The sequence below is a fragment of the Myripristis murdjan genome, chromosome 16, assembly GCF_902150065.1.
Source record: "Myripristis murdjan chromosome 16, fMyrMur1.1, whole genome shotgun sequence".
Taxonomy (NCBI): Eukaryota; Metazoa; Chordata; class Actinopteri; order Holocentriformes; family Holocentridae; genus Myripristis; species Myripristis murdjan.
Window position 1 is genome coordinate 25,999,719 of NC_043995.1, and position 17,919 is coordinate 26,017,637.

General features: G+C 41.2%; 2 protein-coding genes across 3 annotated transcripts; both read right to left on the reverse strand.

Annotated features, from left to right (window-relative positions):
- Nucleotides 1-1,278: 1,278 nt before the first annotated feature.
- LOC115373696 (caspase-13-like) lies at nucleotides 1,279-10,086 on the reverse strand. The gene is made up of 9 exons (XM_030072199.1): nucleotides 9,722-10,086; nucleotides 5,915-6,169; nucleotides 5,487-5,525; nucleotides 4,608-4,660; nucleotides 4,023-4,199; nucleotides 3,693-3,927; nucleotides 3,060-3,212; nucleotides 2,816-2,925; nucleotides 1,279-2,623 (listed from the first exon to the last, which is right to left on the reverse strand). The coding sequence occupies exons 1-9, from the start codon at nucleotides 9,972-9,974 to the stop codon at nucleotides 2,519-2,521; spliced, it is 1,380 nt and encodes a 459-aa protein (XP_029928059.1). The 5' UTR covers nucleotides 9,975-10,086; the 3' UTR covers nucleotides 1,279-2,518.
- Nucleotides 10,087-11,352: 1,266 nt separating this feature from the next.
- etsrp (ETS1-related protein) lies at nucleotides 11,353-15,806 on the reverse strand. Of its 2 annotated transcripts, none has more exons than XM_030072085.1 (8): nucleotides 15,674-15,806; nucleotides 15,070-15,151; nucleotides 13,982-14,065; nucleotides 13,804-13,878; nucleotides 13,557-13,706; nucleotides 13,178-13,444; nucleotides 12,203-12,321; nucleotides 11,353-12,090 (listed from the first exon to the last, which is right to left on the reverse strand). In XM_030072085.1, the coding sequence occupies exons 1-8, from the start codon at nucleotides 15,737-15,739 to the stop codon at nucleotides 11,809-11,811; spliced, it is 1,125 nt and encodes a 374-aa protein (XP_029927945.1). In that variant the 5' UTR covers nucleotides 15,740-15,806; the 3' UTR covers nucleotides 11,353-11,808. The 2 variants fall into 2 exon arrangements, with proteins under 2 accessions (XP_029927945.1, XP_029927944.1); XM_030072084.1 differs by having other exon boundaries at nucleotides 13,982-14,098.
- Between the last annotated feature and the right edge of the window lie 2,113 nt (nucleotides 15,807-17,919).

Genomic DNA, 17,919 nt, shown 5'->3' on the forward strand with positions numbered 1-17,919 from the left:
GCGTGCATGCACTGTCTTGCGTGCACGCGCATGGACAAGCCGGGGAAACAGGCCAGGGATCTTGTGATTCTAACGGCTTTTTTTCATGGGCGTAGCCAGACATTTTTCTCTGCAGTTGCTTTGTAGTTGCTATACAACTGTACGGAGTTGCTTGACAGTTTACTACAATGCCAAGTAAACAGCATAAATAAGGATATGGATGTCATTATTGGCTTGTTCATTGGAATCAGAGCCGTCTCGGAGATATGCACACGCACCAGATAAACATTATGTTGTAGGCCTAGGCCTGGCAAAATCAATTTGACGTTCGTTGTTGATAATTTAACTGCTGGTATATATGCCGCTTTTTCAAGCTATCTTAGCGTCTGTGTTGCTTGGCAACCGTTCTGTCCACGCTATCTTGCTTGGTGGAAGAATGAGTAGTTCTCAATTTTATTGTGGCATTATTACCAATAAATTATTATTTTTTTTTTTTCTTGTGTGATTATTTTATGGGCTATATGGAGGGTAACCTCCATCCTGGGGGAAAATAACATCCTGGGGGAATTTCAATCAGGCTTTATAAAACATCATAGCACTTGCTAAAATCGTCAGCGACCTCAGACTGAACTATGATGAAAATAAGGTCTCAGTTGTTATCCTCTTGGACCTCAGAAGTTGACGCTTATGAACAATGCACTTTATGGCTTCATCATGATAAGCATGCAGCTGGAGTTTAAAGCCGCTATAGGGCAGGCCTACAGTCAATTCCCCACAAATCCTTATACAAACTATAGGAAAAGTCTCATAATCCTTTAATAAGCCCTTTAAGACTGACAACACACAAACCAAGTTGAACACAATCCTATGACAGTAATTATAAATGAAAGAAATCCTGTTCATTTAATTTGACTAGTTTGTTGTCCTACACTTAACAATGCAAACATCACAATTGAAGACATTCTTTGTCTGAGTCAGCTCAACTTTACACACTAAGTAAAATAAGGGTTTAGCAAGTAATAATAAGAATAAAATGAAATGAGAAAATTAACTCAGGTCTGTGAGTAAATAACTCATTTGGTCAAAGGCTGCTAAGCATGGCGGTTTGAACTGTAGATTAAATGATCAACGAGAGATTCAGACAGCATACAATCATACGTTCACCGCCTTTATTCTTCTGAACACATCAGGTTATGCCCTCATATGCCACTTCCACAAAAAAAGTTCTGGTTAATACGCTGGTGGAGTTCAAGACTCATGGAGACAAAGTGCAAACTAAGGAACTGGCCCACGTTTTGAACAGTTTAGTATACCTGTTGGAATGATGAAACGACATAATCTGAGACCAAGAGGATTCATACTGAGCAGATTTCTTGGTAGTCATCTCCATCTTTCCTTGTAGAATAATACACTGCCGCTCAGTTCCTGCTTGAGAACCAATATTTTCTGGTTCCCAGCTGAGCATCAACCTCTCCCGTTCAGGAACCAATCTATATTTGGCAGAAATGAACACACTGGTTCTGGCTCTTTAACAACAAACAACAATTAGATATCTAAATGCACATAGCTCTCCATAAGCAACCTGCACATTTTCACAAACTGATGTCTTCATGGTGATGTTTGTATGTTCCAAGAGACACTACATGAGCTTTTAGGAAAGATACTTTATTGTCTGTGTATGAAAAATTGTGTTTGGCCTTGCAGCTGTCAGTTTTAAGAAACAATAAAAATCACATTAAAATGACAGTCACATTGAAAGTGTGATTAAAAAAAATATGTAAAAAAAATAAGATTTTACAGTCCATGCAGTCTAAAAAATATAAGAAATCCATAAAACAAAATGCAGTAGAAGTTCATCAAGGAGCAAGTTAACAAGCAGGCGTCGTACAGTTTAACCAAGAGACACGCCTTCCGGCTGTATACCACATGTAAAGTCTAGCTTAAACACTTTCTGTGCACTGGACCCCGACTGGTGTCAACGCAAAAAACAGTGAAACCATGTTCACATTATAAATTGGGAGTACTGCAATTCTGAAGTAATTAAAAAAATAATAATAATAAAATTGCAAAATTCCACATTTTACCAGGTGTTCCTTATTACATTGGTTCATTCATGGTTATCTTGACAGCATAATTTGTTTAAGTCAAATTATGTGCTACACAAGTAAATACGTATCACTCCATGCATTTTATGGATTTAAATCCCTTGCTCCAATGATTAAATATAGTTCCCCTATAAGAAGACTAAATGTAAAGCAGTGTGGTAAACCCTCTCAGCACAATTTAGTGATGGATTATGGAGGAAATACAGTTGCAGTAAGTTCATAAAGGTCATGCATGCCGTTGAAGGGAAATTGCAATTACTGGCTGGAAAATGATCGTAAACTTAATTTCTTAACCACTGATTCAGAGATTTCTTAACTGCATGATTAAAAACAATAAGAAATTTTACGTTACACCAGTAGCAACCCATCAAACATATTAAGCTTGAAACAGATGATAGAAAGGAAATCTGCATTGGTCAATAGCGCGCGGCGGCTCAAGGTCTTGGGAAGAGGTAGAACCGATTTGTTAAAGTGCATCGGTCTTTGGTTGGCATCTGCCTTTTGTCGACACAGGGAAATTTCTCAAAGCGCTTCATGACCTGTGTGGATGAAAGTAAGTCGGTTAGACGAAGAGACATCAGATAAATCATCCAGCATTACTGAGTCATTCGTATAATCGTGCTGTTGCTATAGTTGCACGATTGTTTCTGATGTTACCTGTTGGATTCCAGTGATGACAGTTCAGTGTTAAGTCAAAGTTCCACTTCTTCTTTTAAAATTGCAAAACTTACCTTCCTGAACAGCTCCTCGATGTGGTCCTCGCGGCAAAATTTCTTGAATTCGTCAGCCATGTACTCGATGAGAAGAGACCCAAATTGCGGCCGTCTGTATGACACAGTATCTGCAGGATTTAACACAGACATTGAAAATAAATTAATTGATGTTTGAGGGATATCAGCCCCTCTCAGTACTGTTTATGAATAGTTGATAAGTGAAATCCTTTTTTTTCCTCTCTCCTCTCCCCTATGAACTGACCAGGGGTGCAGGACAGCAGGGAGATGAAGTCTTTCTCTTTGTGTGTTCTGAAGCCGTCCTCCACCATGTCGTCTGCCTGGCTGGGCTGCGGCTCACAATCTGAGGCCATGATGGCACTGTCCCCATCGCTAATAAACACAGATCCATCTTTCTCTGAAAAATACAAAACATACCTTGAATACAGTGCATGAAAACTTCACTTGCTCATAGATTATGACAGTTTTTGGATATTAAAGTGATTAGTGTGATTAGTCTAACAACTGATCAATCCTAATTCCCGCTGAAACTATGGGAACCAACACAGAAAGAAAGAGCTGTTTAAATCTGGAAAGTTTCTACTTGAAAAGTGGGGCTTGGACATGACGGAGCCACCCCTTTGAAGGTCGTCGTGTAAAAAGTAGAGGTCAAATTGCTACAAAATGCTTAGATTTAGCAGAGGATGCTCAAAATATGACGTGTGTATTAAGCTTGACCCCTGACCTCACAACATCTGAATGAAAATGGCTTTCATAAACCTTGTGCGACCTAGCAACAGCATCCGTAAGGGGGGGGGCGGGACTTAGGACAAGTCAGTTAGGTTGACTCGGGGTCAGAGCCGTTTTGGTGTTTGTATAATAAAGGTGAGGGGATTACTTCCTCTGCAGGCCTGGATGATGACGACTTTGGGTTTGTTCACCAGAGCCGGACAGTTCTCAGAGTTCAGGTGTTTGTAGATATTCTCGATGCAGAACTCATCTGGATTATTCTTCATCCAGTGGATGCCGTGGATGACTCCCAAGTTCCCATGAGACATGATGACCACAAAGACGCTGTCTGTCTGGGAGAGCCCTGGCAGCTGCGAGAACTCCTTCACGGCTTTGTCAATTTCCTGCAAGACCACAACATGCCACCCAAATCAACCAGAGGAATCCTTTAATAACAATTTTTAATAGCAGATTTTTTCCCCCCTCTGGTAAATATTACCTGTCCACTGAGGTTGGTGTATTTAAATACTTTGTAACCCAGTTCCTTGAGAAGATGCTCCATATTCTGCTCATCTTTCTCGGCTCCATATCTCGTCATGTCCGGATCGTCAAAATCCCGATTGACGATGAGCAAAGCCAGCCGACTCCTGAAGGACTTCTCATCCACGCGGTAAACCTACCAGAACAAATTAAAAAGGCAGCAGTGTTTTAGTGCACCGTTGAACGACACGGTTAAAAACAACACCTTGAATGGATCAATTTTGTAATGTCTGTTTGTAATGACAGAAAATACATTGTGTGAACCTGCAAAAATTAAAATGTCACACTTTTCCTTTTCCACAACATAAATATGCCTTCAAAGGAAGCATCAAGTACATGCAGTGTGCATCCATCAGTGACATTACAATTTAACTAATTCTATGATTTGAAGATTTTGCATGCAGCTTACAATAGAACCTTATAGTGAAACATCAATATATGACATTGATAACACTGTATGCACAAAATCTGGCAACTAACTCAGACCATATCAAATGTTTTATATTACATTTAAATTTATGATTCATGATTATGATAGACCTACATCTTCATCATCCTGTCTTTGTTTCTTTGCCTCCGTGGGCGATGCTGTAGCACCTGGAAGAACAAAGCAGGGGGTCACTGTTGGGATTACAGCTCAAAAATGCCTTCCTGGCAACTTTAAATCATAACGAGGCAGCACTTTAGAAAAAACAAATGAGGGAAATGATAAGCTTTTATCAGGCTAAATTGCTTTTGAAAATTACAATATGAGGGGTTTCACTGCCAAAATGTTATACATCAGTGTTACATATGCATAATTGTGCTGTATGACATCTGTCATCCATGTAACAGTAACATCTCATTAAGTTATTTTCTTTGATGCAAGCAATTGCTTGTTGTATCTCATATATATAGATGCACACTAGAGGACTCTTTAAAAAGGCCAGTTTTGTAAAGCCCTAAAAATGTGATACTTATACCGTGACTTATACTGATCATGATAAATTTCAGAACTCTTGATTGAGTTAAGCTCATTCAAAAGAAAAAACGTGTAGCCTAGTAAATGCAGAAATAAGCCAGTCCTGCTTATTTTCTGCTTAGCTGAGGGTCCTGGGGCTTACAGACAACAAATTAAATGGCAAAGGAAAAAATTAAAGATTAATGAATAATTCTCCTACTCTCTACTCTGATTCTGTGTCTTCTTGCCTTATTGTAGAGCTGATTTAATATTCTTCATATCATGATTATAGTTATTTAAATGAATATGGGACAGGTTGTCATGTGCATCTATGTACAAGGTATGTCTATTCGTCCACATGCCCCTTAAATAGTTTTTTTTATTATTATTATGTTCTTGCAAACAAGGCACATATGAAAAATAGGGCTTGGCCTGGGTATGTTTCCTGTGCGAGTCTAAGTCTTCCGAAATAAACAGGAAAACACTCACCAAAATCCGTGGATAACCCTCTTGTATCCTGACCTGCAAGAACGAGAGAACACACACACACACACACACACACACACACACACACACACACACACACACACACACACACACACACACACACAAATATGACCATAGGTTATTTTTCACAGGCCACACCTCTGATGGTTTTACTGCAACTTATGCCACTATGGCGTCTTGGAAATGTCTAACTTGGCCTGATCGTGAAATAATCCTACTCAATAACTTGCTATTGGCCTGCTCCACACCGTGAGCAAATGTAGCCTTTGCAACTTAGGTTCTTTGTTCTTTACTTCACATAGTCCGAGCAGATTAAAAAAATGCAAATGCAAATGATATGAGATACTTTCTTTTTGACACTGATATGACTGGTGTGTGTTTCCGCTCATGCTGGGTGAACTCACCGAGTTTCTTCGCCTCTTCGTTGCAGCCGATCTCCGTCAGCAGCTCCACGGTGACCTGCAGCGCTCCGGACTCCGTGAATGTGGACACCAGAGCGTCTGCGATGACCAGAAAGTCTTGTCCCTCCACGGCATTGGTCTTGACGCGCTTGTCCCCCCTCCGGTCCAGCAGCGCGGCGCGGAACTTGTTCAGCTTCTTCTCCGTAAGATCCTCCAGCGCGTCTTTAATCGCCGCTTTGATGGTTTTGGGTGGCATTTCTCCTCAGTCTCTTGGAAGTGAACCGCTGTCCTGATCTCAGAGCCTCTTCACCGTGGAAAACCACCAACGAGCTGCAATTTCCTGGTCGCCGGAGATATAAACCCTTCGCGCCCGGGGAAGAAAACGTGTAGCCCCGACCTTGTTGCCTTCCTGTCAACTCGGAAACATGTTAATTGTGAAGGAGCTCGCAAGAACAACCTGGTTAAGTGCAGCACTGCTGTGATTGGCCCTACCTGAGATGGCCAGATGTGCCGTAGCGTGGTGTGGTAGGCGATTTTTACCTCCCAAAGCGAAATCATCCCTAAGGAGTGGGCGATTACGAGCAGCACTCGAAGGCATCGTAAGATAGCTTGCAGTGTCACTAAAGGGACGTTAACTCAAACCATATGAAAAGACTCCTGTAATAAACCGGGTCAGGCCAATTGTCTTGTTCAGTAAAAATAAAATGAAACTTAATTAAACACATAACTCGTTACTAAGCATTATAAAGACTATAGTGGAAAACCCTAACAACTCTGTAGGTTAAAATAAAACGTATAATATTTCTATAATATATTTCAAGAATGCAATAAAATAGGCATTTATTCATTCATAAGCAACAGGCAGAATATAGAGGAACATTAAATGATACTCTGTATACTGGAATAGAAGATACATGAACTGAAACACGGTCTCATGATCAGGATGTCTTTATTAGACTACCTTTGTATAGGCTACTGTCTGTGTTCTTTGGACCAAAAGTTTGTGATACACCATACTGCCAACTATCCAACTAGCACGCTGTCGTCTTTGTAATGGTTTGTAATGGTTGCGCGCATGCAAAACATTGCATTGCCTCAAAGCCACCAATATGAGCAGAAATTCAATTCATTTTGGGTCAGGATTCGCTTTTTTCCCTCGGGATTTTCTTGCATCCTTGATAACCTTGAGAGATTGACTGTTTGGGGCACACGGGCCAAATTGGCCGCGAGGGGTACAATTATTAATTAGGCTATTTTATATTAATTAACTATTTTCAGGGCACTACGGCCAGAGCGAGAGGCCATGACGGTATAGGCTAATTCCCACCCTGGAGCCACGGTTACACCTGGATGCACCACGCACACCTGTTATCTCGTAATTTCAATTTTTAATCTCATAATTTGACTTTTTTATCTCAAAATTTCGACCTTTAGAAGTTCTGAATGTCGGTTTCGATTAATTTGCGATTAACTGCCCAGCTCTCGGCCAAACACACGGATTTTCAAGTCGAAGATCCGAATTCAAGACTCCTAATCCTAAAACCGTGAGGTAGCCTATTTAGAATGCGACCATGCGAAAAAAAAAAAAATAATAATAATAACAAAACATCAACATTTCATTAGATTCTCTTTTCTTTAAATAAAACCAGAGTCAGATGTTTTTTTTTTTTTTTTTTAATGTAAACTCAATTCAATTTTATAGTAGCAAAAGGTTTCAAAAACGGAGTGAGATTTTTAAAGCACATTGGGAAAAGTTGGGGATCCTGAATGTCCACAAGTCAGATTAGATTCCTTTTAACATGCATGGCCATTCAAAGTCCATCAATTGCCCGAGCAGTTAAGGTGGACTGTGCTGCGCTTTTTCGGAAACACCTTTCCATTTCTGCTGACCTCTGCTGCTGTCTCGGTGCCAGTGATGACAGGGATCGATCTGAAATCACAAAATCACATGAAAAGAAATTTCATTAAAAACAACAACAACAACTCTGTGCTCACAGCTGCTGTGTAAGAGAGAGAACAACCCGTCATCATTTCGCCTTTCCTCCATGAAAAAGTTATCAATATCAGACTGAACTATAGCCGAGATGACAAGATGACAGGACTTTAACTTCATCGGGGGTAAAAAAAAAAAAACTCAGGGAGAATGAGTGACATCTGTGCAGCTGTTTACATACCTGTATCAGTCTGCTGGCCAGAACCAGGTGTCTAGGACCGCCCACTTGTCTCCTCTTCTGTTAAACCAACCAACCAACAAACATACAAACACAAACAAACAAACAAAGAAATAGATTTTAATAAGGCATGTTGAATATGGGATTGCTAAGTAAGAGGGAAGTGGGCTACATACAGCCCAGCGGGTAGGTCTGCTATACAGATAATGATGGTTACAGGCTTTTTTCAGTCGCTCTACCTCCTCTGTCAACTCAGAAACCCTGGTATCAAACAGTTAATAGCCTACATAGGCCTAATGAGGGGCCCTCTTCCCAAAATAACACATTTTGTTCGCAAAAGGCTCTTACCATGGCAAAACATTTCAAACATGCAGCAAAAGCACATTTTGTCACCGCCCAGTACAACTTGCAGTCAAGCGAGTAAATCAGCCACTCACTCACTTCATACTCAACACCAAAATGCAACATACCCAAAATGCAGGTTCAACCTTACTTTTTCCTGTGTGTATTGCAGTCATATTTTTTTGACAATTTACAGTTACATATTGTAAAGCAAGTAGCAAAAGCCAATATTTCCCACAAACAACTCAACTTATGCCCAAATGAGTAGATTCCTTCAATCAGCTATAGCCTACTGTACAGTAACACAGTTGACAACAGAATACAAAATAGGCCTACAGCTATCATTTTGAATGAGGTTCTCCTGTGTGCTACACCTTCAAATGTGAACTCAAAGTAAAGAATTGCATCCAAACTCAGAAAAACTTTGAAGTGAAATCATACTGTATTGATGGCAAAAACTGAAATACTGTAATTCACATACAGTATTACACAGAAAAACTAAAAGGAGTTGAAAAAAAAAATACAGAATACAATTGCTAGGCCCCTTTTTTTGTAGGTGCATACTGATTGATTGGTGAATGATGATTTGTGGAAAGGGTAGTGATGTAGGTGCACTAGTGATTTCACAGAGATGCAGGTAATTCAGCTGTGAGCAGATGTTTTGATTTTGACTATCATAGTGACGTCAATGGAGTCATGGCCATGTATATGACACAAGTGTTGTGCAAAAGAACGTGAAAAATGTGAGTCCAATGAAAAGGTATGAACACATTTGCAAAAGAAAACGTCTGCTGCGGTTTGGAGGTGAAGATGACGACAAAGTGGATCCCAGTTTCATTACACTCGAAAAAGCGATTGAAAAAAACTGTAATAATAGTTAATAATTTGAATTTATATAATGTGGTGGTTAAATCTCTCTCTCTCTCTCTCTCTCTCTCTCTCTCTCTCTCTCTCTCTCTCTCAAAAAAAAAAAAAAAAAAAAAAAAGTAGCGAGACTCAGGAAGTTTGAGTAAATTGTGCAGTTGACTTCCCTTTTTATCTCTTACACCAGCTGTCTAATTTCACTTCTCGCCTGCAGGTAGGAGGAGTTATGCGCCGAGTGAAAGTAAAACAAAAATTAAAAAACAGAGAGAGGGAGATACAGAAAAAAAGAAAGTGTTGGACACGTTTGCAGTCTCATGCTTAAGCTCTCTGAGCGGGCATGCATTTTTTTCTTTCTGTTATTATTATTATATTTGTTGTTGTTGTTAATGTGCAAGCTGTTTCCGTGTCTGCAGCCCTGCCGGATGAAGCTCACCGAGTCTCTGCGCCTCGTCGTTGCAGCCGATCTCCTTGAGCAGCTCCACGGTGACCTGCAGCGCTCTGGATGCGGTGAATGTGGACACCAGGACGTCTGTGATGGTTAGCAGGTCTTTTCCGTCCACGGCGTTGGTCTTGACCCGCGGCTCCCCCCTCCGGTCCAGCAGCGCGGCGCGGAACTTCTTCAACTTCTTCTCCGTGAGATCCTCCAGCGCGTCTTTAATTGCGAGTCGGGCCGATTTGGTCGTCATTTCTCCTCAGTGTAACTGTCTCAAGGGGGTAAATTGACGCTTGGTACCTGTGTCATTTCCAGGCTTCTTGGGTCAGGCAACGCCAGTTCCCGGAATGGGTGAAGGTTTCTCAACTTGTGTTGCCTTCACGTGATGTTACAAAGCGGTAGTCAGGCTTGGGAAAAAGCCAAACTTTTATGACACCCTCTTCAGTGGGCGGACAGCAACAAATGGCAAAGGAGCTGCATTTTAGAAATTTTACTATTGTTACAATTACAATCAGTTTTGCTTTACATTTCAACTTCTTTTAAAACTTTCCACCATGGGGGGAGACACTTCCATGCACCACTTGAAGGCAGCATAGGCCTACATTTAAATGTGGCCTACTATCATGGACTTGGCACTGAGTTCAAACGTCACTGTGAAGCAGTTACTGTGTTTTATAATAACGCTACAGCGAACCCTATACTTTAAGAAAGGTATTACACAAAAATCGCATTAAAAGCATTGTTATGACAGTGATTTTTATGAGTGACTGAAAACCATTTGTCAATTTGATTAGCAGGTCAAGCAGGTAGGCTGATTAGAGACATACTATGATCTAATCTACTCTACAGTTTAAACATACATAATAATGTATAATAACATACATAATAACTTGTGTATTCATTTTTAAAATCCTCCATCACCCAGCTTCTCCTCCCCAGCCTTGTAGTTCATTTTTCCAGTTGAATACAAATGTACATAATTATAATACAAGACATGCTAAATGTTTACACCTTCCAATGTTTCGCACTGGATTATGTCAGTTACATCCAAGTTGCACTCCAATCTACCTCTCTAAGAAACTATAAATGTCGACTAAGGACGTGTCTGATGAACCAAACTGTAACTTAGTATTTTGGTAGTTGGGGTTAGGTGTTTTTGTTTCGTATTTTGCTTCCACACACTCATATTCACACTCATGCAGAAACATGTACTGTCACACATGCACACATACTCACATAGGTCCATACACTTTTTACACACTTTTACACACATTTACTGCATTGATCTAATGTATATTTGCTTTTTTTGTTGGTTTGTTGACATTTTTTGACATAGATTTTTTTTTTTTTTTTTTTTTTAATGTAATCAAATTTTGAGGTGGGATTCTCCTATAGGCCCCTCAGGGTTTTCTGTATCTCACCTGAACAATGTATTGCTATTTCATTTTTGTTCTGATGTTTTGCTTTTATTGTGCAAATAAATAAATAAAAAAATAAAAGGAATATATGGGAATACTGAAGCTGTACCAACTGGAATATATACATTTTCCATACATATTATTTGTTCATGTAAGAATCATCACACATGCCAAAGCTTTCACAGCGAAAGACATAAATTCATCCCAGTTTATTTAGTCTGATTAGCAACAGAGGTAGACACGAGTTTTGTATAAAAAATAATCTAAATGCACAAACCTCTACATAGAGAACATATAAACATTATTTACAGAGTGATGCCTTCATTGAACCATGTCAAATGGAAACATGGCCCCGACTGTAGCTAACATCATTCATTTATAGTGCTTGAAATGTCCCCACTTGATCCACTTAATTGCTTATGTACCCCTGAGGTCGACTACCCAGTACATTTATGGAGCAGGTATATTACAAGATTTTCACCCCAAAACAATTCGTCATGTGCAGAGGAAAATGACGACTGGAGGGTGAATTTAAGGCAATGTTGAAGTTGTTTCTTTCCCCAAAACCGTTCTGCCCAGAGTCAAACTACACCAGTGAGGATATTTAACATCAATTAGCATGAACTGAACAACACCAACATGTGCAGACCACAGTCCCGGCACAATTCACTACTGTGACACCCACGTCTCGCTGCTGTGCTCTGACGTTGTTGCCGGTACCGCAGGACACTGCCAGGACTCTACATTTGTGGGCAAAACGTTCAGACTTGCCAGGACTTCCTGTGCAGTCTTTCCCAGCATGCCCTGCACGTCGCAGACAAAGCGGTAGACGTAGCGCTTGCCCGCCGTCTTGTGGATGATGTTCTTGTGGTAGTAGTAGCGCAGGCCTCGGCTCAGCTTCTCGTAGTTCATCTTGGGCTTGTTCTTGCACTGGCCCCAGCGCTTGGCCACCTGTTAGGTGAAATGTGGGATTCAGTTGTAGTTATACCTCAAACAGCCCCTCAACATAAATACTTCATGGTGCTCAGCAGGTGTCCTAAAACAAAACAGGGAGCGGTCTTACCTCCGTGGGGTCGGACATCTTAAACTCCCAGCCATCTCCCGTCCAGGAGATGAACGTACGGCAGGCCGAGTCCAGAAGCAGCTCCAGTAAAAACTGCCACAGCTGGATTGGCCCAGAACCTGAATTGATAGATGATTGAATGGATAAATGAAAAGAGCACACTACAAACCAGCTGTGTCATGATAACAGCCTATTTTTATAACCTTGTAATAAGAAACATAATTTCATACGGTTGTGGTGAAGCCACAGCCATCCATTGTTGTGGTAAATTGCCAACATTTATAAGCGTTTGTGGGGAGATGGTATTCAGAAATTCTTGTTTCAATTCCAGCTGCGACTAGTTTTACAAGCTCACTCAAATCGGAAATGTCACAGATAGACTTTGGATAAACAGTAGAGATACTCAGCAATCAAAACTTGTCTAAGTGTGCCCCTCATTTGATTAGAGAAATTTCCTCTTCAGAACTGTCTAGGTCACACACAGGCCTACTCCCTTCAAACATGTGACGAAAATGTGAAAGCTGTCAACACACCCATGTGTCCAGTTTGTAGAAACACATACAGACATGCCATGTGTTGTTATAAATTCACACTTGTCAGGCAAAAAAAAAAAAGTCAGGTTTTCAGTAACTAAAGAAAAGAGTTTTGTTTTAACCTTTACCACCATAAATTTTAAACGGCACAGTTGTAAAGGGATTCAGAAACCCAGGCGAATTTTCTCATCCTATAGAGGATGAAGTGATTTTTCAGTCAAAGTTAAAACACAAAAATCACAAACTTGGACTAATTAGGTTGGGACCCAGTCATCACAGAACCACAGACACAATGTGTATTATCCTAACCTGTGCACAGATTTATTATCATTGGAGTGTTTAGACGAAACTCTGTGAATGACCTTTTACACATGAAAATTTGAAAAAAAAAAAAAAAAAAAAAAAAAAGCTGTACTTCAGAGATAAGAGAGCAAAGTCTAACCTGGGTAAGCAGACATTCCTGTCATCTGGCCCTCCCTCTCAGGCCTCTGGGAGTGTGTGTTCTTGCGTTTGGCCACACGGGGGCAGTACTGCTCCGAGGATTGATGCCCAGGGTTCGAGGGGCATGTGGCTGGAGGCGGGTGTGGGTGCGGCAGCGGGGCGGTGAAGCTGGAAGAGGGGTAGTCAGACCAGAAGGAGGACGCCCGTCTCTGAGCTTCAGAGTCGTACAGGTCAGCTGAGTGACAGGAATAGCTCTGGTCGGTCTCACCTGGGGCAGAAAAGCAGAATATCAGAATGTGTGACCATCAAAAAAAACAAAACAAAAAAAAAAAACTGACAAACATTTATAAAAATAATGTCTATGTGTTAAATAATCTTACTTTGCAATGTATTTCCTCCTTTTCCAGGGAGGAAGTGGCTGTTGCCGTCCTCCATGCCCGGGCTGAACTGCCCCGTCTGGTGCACAAGACTCTGGTATGTCTGGGGAGACTCCTGGTACCCCGCTTGTGTCTGGTCTAGCATTAGCCCATCTGCAAGAGGAAGGAATTACCAATGAAAATGCAACTCTTAAAAAAAAAAAAAACATATTGAACTCATTCCAGTGCCCATGAGTTACAGGAGCCTCACCGTGCGGGTATGAGGCCCACCAGTTGACCTCTGGGTATGAATCCAGGTTGAAGAGCACTGAGTCACTGGCACTCACTGAAAGACATGGAAAACTGGTGTAAGATTTAATTCGCAGGTAGATAAGACAAAAATTATGCCAGCACTGGCAGCTTAAGTATTTTATATGCTGAGGGTTAACCTTTGTTGTTGTACAGGCGAGGGGTTTTCTGTGGCTCTGCATAGGTTTCTGCAGGGTACTGCTGCTGTCCGGGCGCTTTGCTGTCTAACAGAAAAGACAGGTCTTCACCAGGGTAGTCTGGAGGTCGCACACGATACAGACAGATGGAGTCAGTGAGTGTGTAAGGACAGCGGAAGAAAACACAAGCACAGTACATGGCTTTTGAGAAGGGGTTACATAGGCTTGAGGCAGCAAAAATGCAGTAAAAAAAAAAAAAAAAAAAGAATGGGGACGATGGGGTGAATTCACAAGCTTGAGTTAATTGTTTGGGTTATTATATCAATGGTGGACTGTTGACACAGAAGAAAGAAAGAAAGAAAGAAAGAAAGAAAAGGCCATTCGTTTTACTGCCAAATCAGCGCCAGGCACTCAAGCCCAACTCGTTTTTTTAGCTCAATGGAGGCTGAGGAGGAAACAACAGGGAGGAAGAGAGGAGGAAGCGCCAGTGAAGGGAGTGTGACAGAGTAGTGATGAAGGGAAGGGGGGCGGTAGGGAGGAGGGGAAAGGCGAGGAGGGGGGGGGTCCTCTAAATCTGTTGGAGGAGGAAGTCTGGAGGAAAGGATTAGGAAAGGGAGAGAGGGAGTAAAACACAGAGAGTATCTTTAACCTGACCACCCTGTCTCTCTCGCTCTCTCACTACCTCACCCCATTCAGGCATTCTTCATACAACAGGGAAACACACACACACACACACACACACACACACACAGGCACGTGAATACACTCTGGCACCCCGTTATCCTGACACAGCCACTGGTTTGAGCAAAAGCCCCTCATGTCAAGGTCCCGTTTAGAGAGCTCTGACAGATGTGATGATACTGGCTGTGAAAATATTTCCTCTGTCCTTCAGCTGCTCAGATTCAGAGGAAACAGAGGGCTGAAAAACTCCAAAATCACTCCCATCATCTGTTTGGGTCTGTTATCACCGAGAATACAAGCAGGGGCCCACACAACCACTGAACCTGTAACACCACCACGAGAGGTGTGATGCTGCTTCGGCCACGATGTGATGGAGCAATGTGAAGTCAAATGACCAGTGTCAAACTTACCATATGATGCAAAGTCAAAGCCAGCGGGCACTTCCTGTGTCCTGAAGTCCTCTGTGTAATAACCAGACTGGCAGATCTCCATCTAAGCAAACATATGAGTTCATTTCAGTGAATTAAGGCACAACTTTCCATCAAAACAGTGTAAATGGCAGCATCCATTAACAGCCAGACTTGTTTTTTAAGCATTTTCTTTTGAAATCACACATGCCTGTGACTAATTAGCGTCCACAATAATCAATTAAAGAGGAAAGAGGCACAGAGATAGGTAGGCCCATCAGCTCAACACACTCTAAGGCATGGAAAAGTCCTGAAACATAATTGCAACCAAAGCATCACAAAGCAGAGCAATTACTAAAGGCTGACAAGATACTAGCTCATTATTTTGGTTTATTCTATGTCATTAATTATTAAATGTAAGCTCCAGGTCACTACTGGTTAGAAATGCTTCCCTGTGCTGTGTTTATATGCGTCCTTCTTCATTTTTTTTTGCCCTGCATTATGCATGTTAAAATTTGTCCGATTTCTAATATAAACAATGGCAAGTTTCCATATATCCATTTAACATTCAGACTGCACAACACAAAACAAAACAAACAAAAACTACCTTTATTTTCGCGTCTTTGCTCTCTATGTTTCTGTCGCCTGGCTTGATGACAGTGTCCCAGTACATCTCTCTCTTCCTCTCTCTTTCTTTCTTTCTTTCTTCTTTTGGTCGGAAAAGTCACTTTGGTTCAGAGGTAGAATAAAACCGAGTGGTCAGTCTCGCGCGGCCCTGGCCACTTATAACGCAGCGGAGGTGGGAGGGGCGCGTGCCCGCTCTGCGTCGTGACCAGCGCGAGGTTTAATAGGGCGTGACGTCAGGCACGATTCCCCCCATCACGGAGTCAGGCAGCCAAACATTCATTCATAAAAAAAAAAACAAAAAAAAAAAACACATCACTCACTGCCTTCAGTCTGTTATCAGCCGTTTCAGTCCTGTAATAAACTTTAGCAACCAAATATAAATAGCCTATCATAAGAAAACTATATAATATGATTATAAAACTATATTATAAATGTTATAATAAAACTATACTAACACTTCACAACGGGCCATTACCACAGACACACAACAGGAAAAATTTAGTAACACCCAAAAATAAAAATAAAAATTAAATATAAATATATAAACTGACCTAACCACGGAGTAACAGACACATAATGTCCCTGTGGAAAAATTACAGGAATATTAAAATAATAGTACTAGAAGGGAGTAGAAATACCATTAAGTATAGTGTGGTCACTATAAAATTACTATTAAGCACCACAAACACTATAGCCTCGGAATATTCCAATAACATTATGGATATTAAAAATATCAGATAGGCCAAAGTAGAACAAAACAACTTAGTTTAGCCTACTCACGAAGGAGCCGCACATACGCATCACAGGCATGTTATAATAACAGCATTTCAATTCAAAAACACGCCACCAAGTACAATAAGGTCATTATAAACTCTTTCTATGGAAATATAATAATGAAAACGCTATTTCGTTTGAGCAAATGACCGTACTAGACATAAGGGTCACTGTAGCTACTATAAATAGCCTATAAATGTAACTCCATAAAGTTTATTATGTAATCGGGAGGCTATTAATGTAAACTTCCAACAGCTGTAGGCCTCAGGAGGCAAATCTATTGTTTCTAGATCTACACTGAAGATGATCGTATCTCTTGCTTCATAAGAGCAAGGGAGAAAATTGGCGGCATATCGAGATTTAAAGCCATTTGTTGGAAACATGGGTAGGTCTGAGTTATGGCCACATAATAGGCTACAACATATTTTTCCTTTCTATCGCTGAATAGCCTCAACATGTGAGTCATGTGGTCACTTTGATAGCCTGACACCCGGGACTAAATAACGAAGCCATAATTTGGGTGGGGCAGAAGTGGTCGCTTTTGAAATCGCAACGTGCCAGTGGGTTTCTAATGAGGTGGGAGGGAAAAAATCTCTATATCTTTAGAAACCAGTCGACAAAACAATGGCCCGTAAAAACTACTTGCCGAAGAAAGTCTCAAATCACGGCGTGAGTGGCTGCAGCAGATAAGGCCGGACCCAGGGCCTTGTATAAACAAACATCTCTGCTATTCTCCTCACACACACACACACACACACACACACACACACACACACACACACACCCTCCATCTGGAAAAGTGAGCGGTGCAATCGTGCGCGTCTGTGGGAGAGCAGCGTCGTGATTGAGGCCCCCACCTCAAGACAAGGACACAACCGGGATTAAGTTACACAACACAGGAGCTGATTAACAACATGTTGTCTGGAATAGGCTACCAGTAAAGGGCCTGACGTGGGGAAAAAACAAACAAACGCACAGTTCCTGCATGGTTAAACCGAAAGGCCCAAATCTTCCAGTAATAATGAGTTATTGAAAGCGGAACAAATAAAATGCAGCTAGAAGCCTGGACTCTGCACGGCAGGTTCTTCAGTGTTAATTGAACTCTGGTGGCAAAAATCAACACAAACCAGTATTCATCGGAGTTAATTTAACACTGGGATACAGTTTTACATCTCACTGAATCATCACTGGAGTGTCACTGGATATCAGCTCTTATTAAAACCGCAGGGTTTGCAGTGTGGCAGCTGTGGATGCCACGCAGAAAATATGTAAGCTACCTTATATTTGCATGATTCATCAGAATAAATGTTGATGTCTGTCAAGGTGACGGGATTGGTGCGTTTTCTCCTTTCTGTCCATAGATGGGGATTTGCCAATGCAAATTCACTGAAAGTTGTTGGGTGGCACATTTTGCCGATAAGGAGAGATCAATGTCTCTTGTGCATATGGAGC

Coding starts and splice junctions, on each gene's coding strand:
- LOC115373696 (XM_030072199.1), bottom strand. CDS start 9,974: ATGACGACCAAATCGGCCCGACTCGCAATTAAAGACGCGCTGGAGGAT. Junction 3,928..4,022: donor ACACCAACCTCAGTGGACAG/GTAATATTTACC, acceptor GTGGTCTTGCAG/GAAATTGACAAAGCCGTGAA. Junction 2,624..2,815: donor TCGAGGAGCTGTTCAGGAAG/GTAAGTTTTGCA, acceptor TCATCCACACAG/GTCATGAAGCGCTTTGAGAA.
- etsrp (XM_030072084.1), bottom strand. CDS start 15,739: ATGTACTGGGACACTGTCATCAAGCCAGGCGACAGAAACATAGAGAGC. Junction 13,879..13,981: donor TCGCCTGTACAACAACAAAG/GTTAACCCTCAG, acceptor CATGTCTTTCAG/TGAGTGCCAGTGACTCAGTG. Junction 13,707..13,803: donor GTGGGCCTCATACCCGCACG/GTGAGGCTCCTG, acceptor TTCCTCTTGCAG/ATGGGCTAATGCTAGACCAG.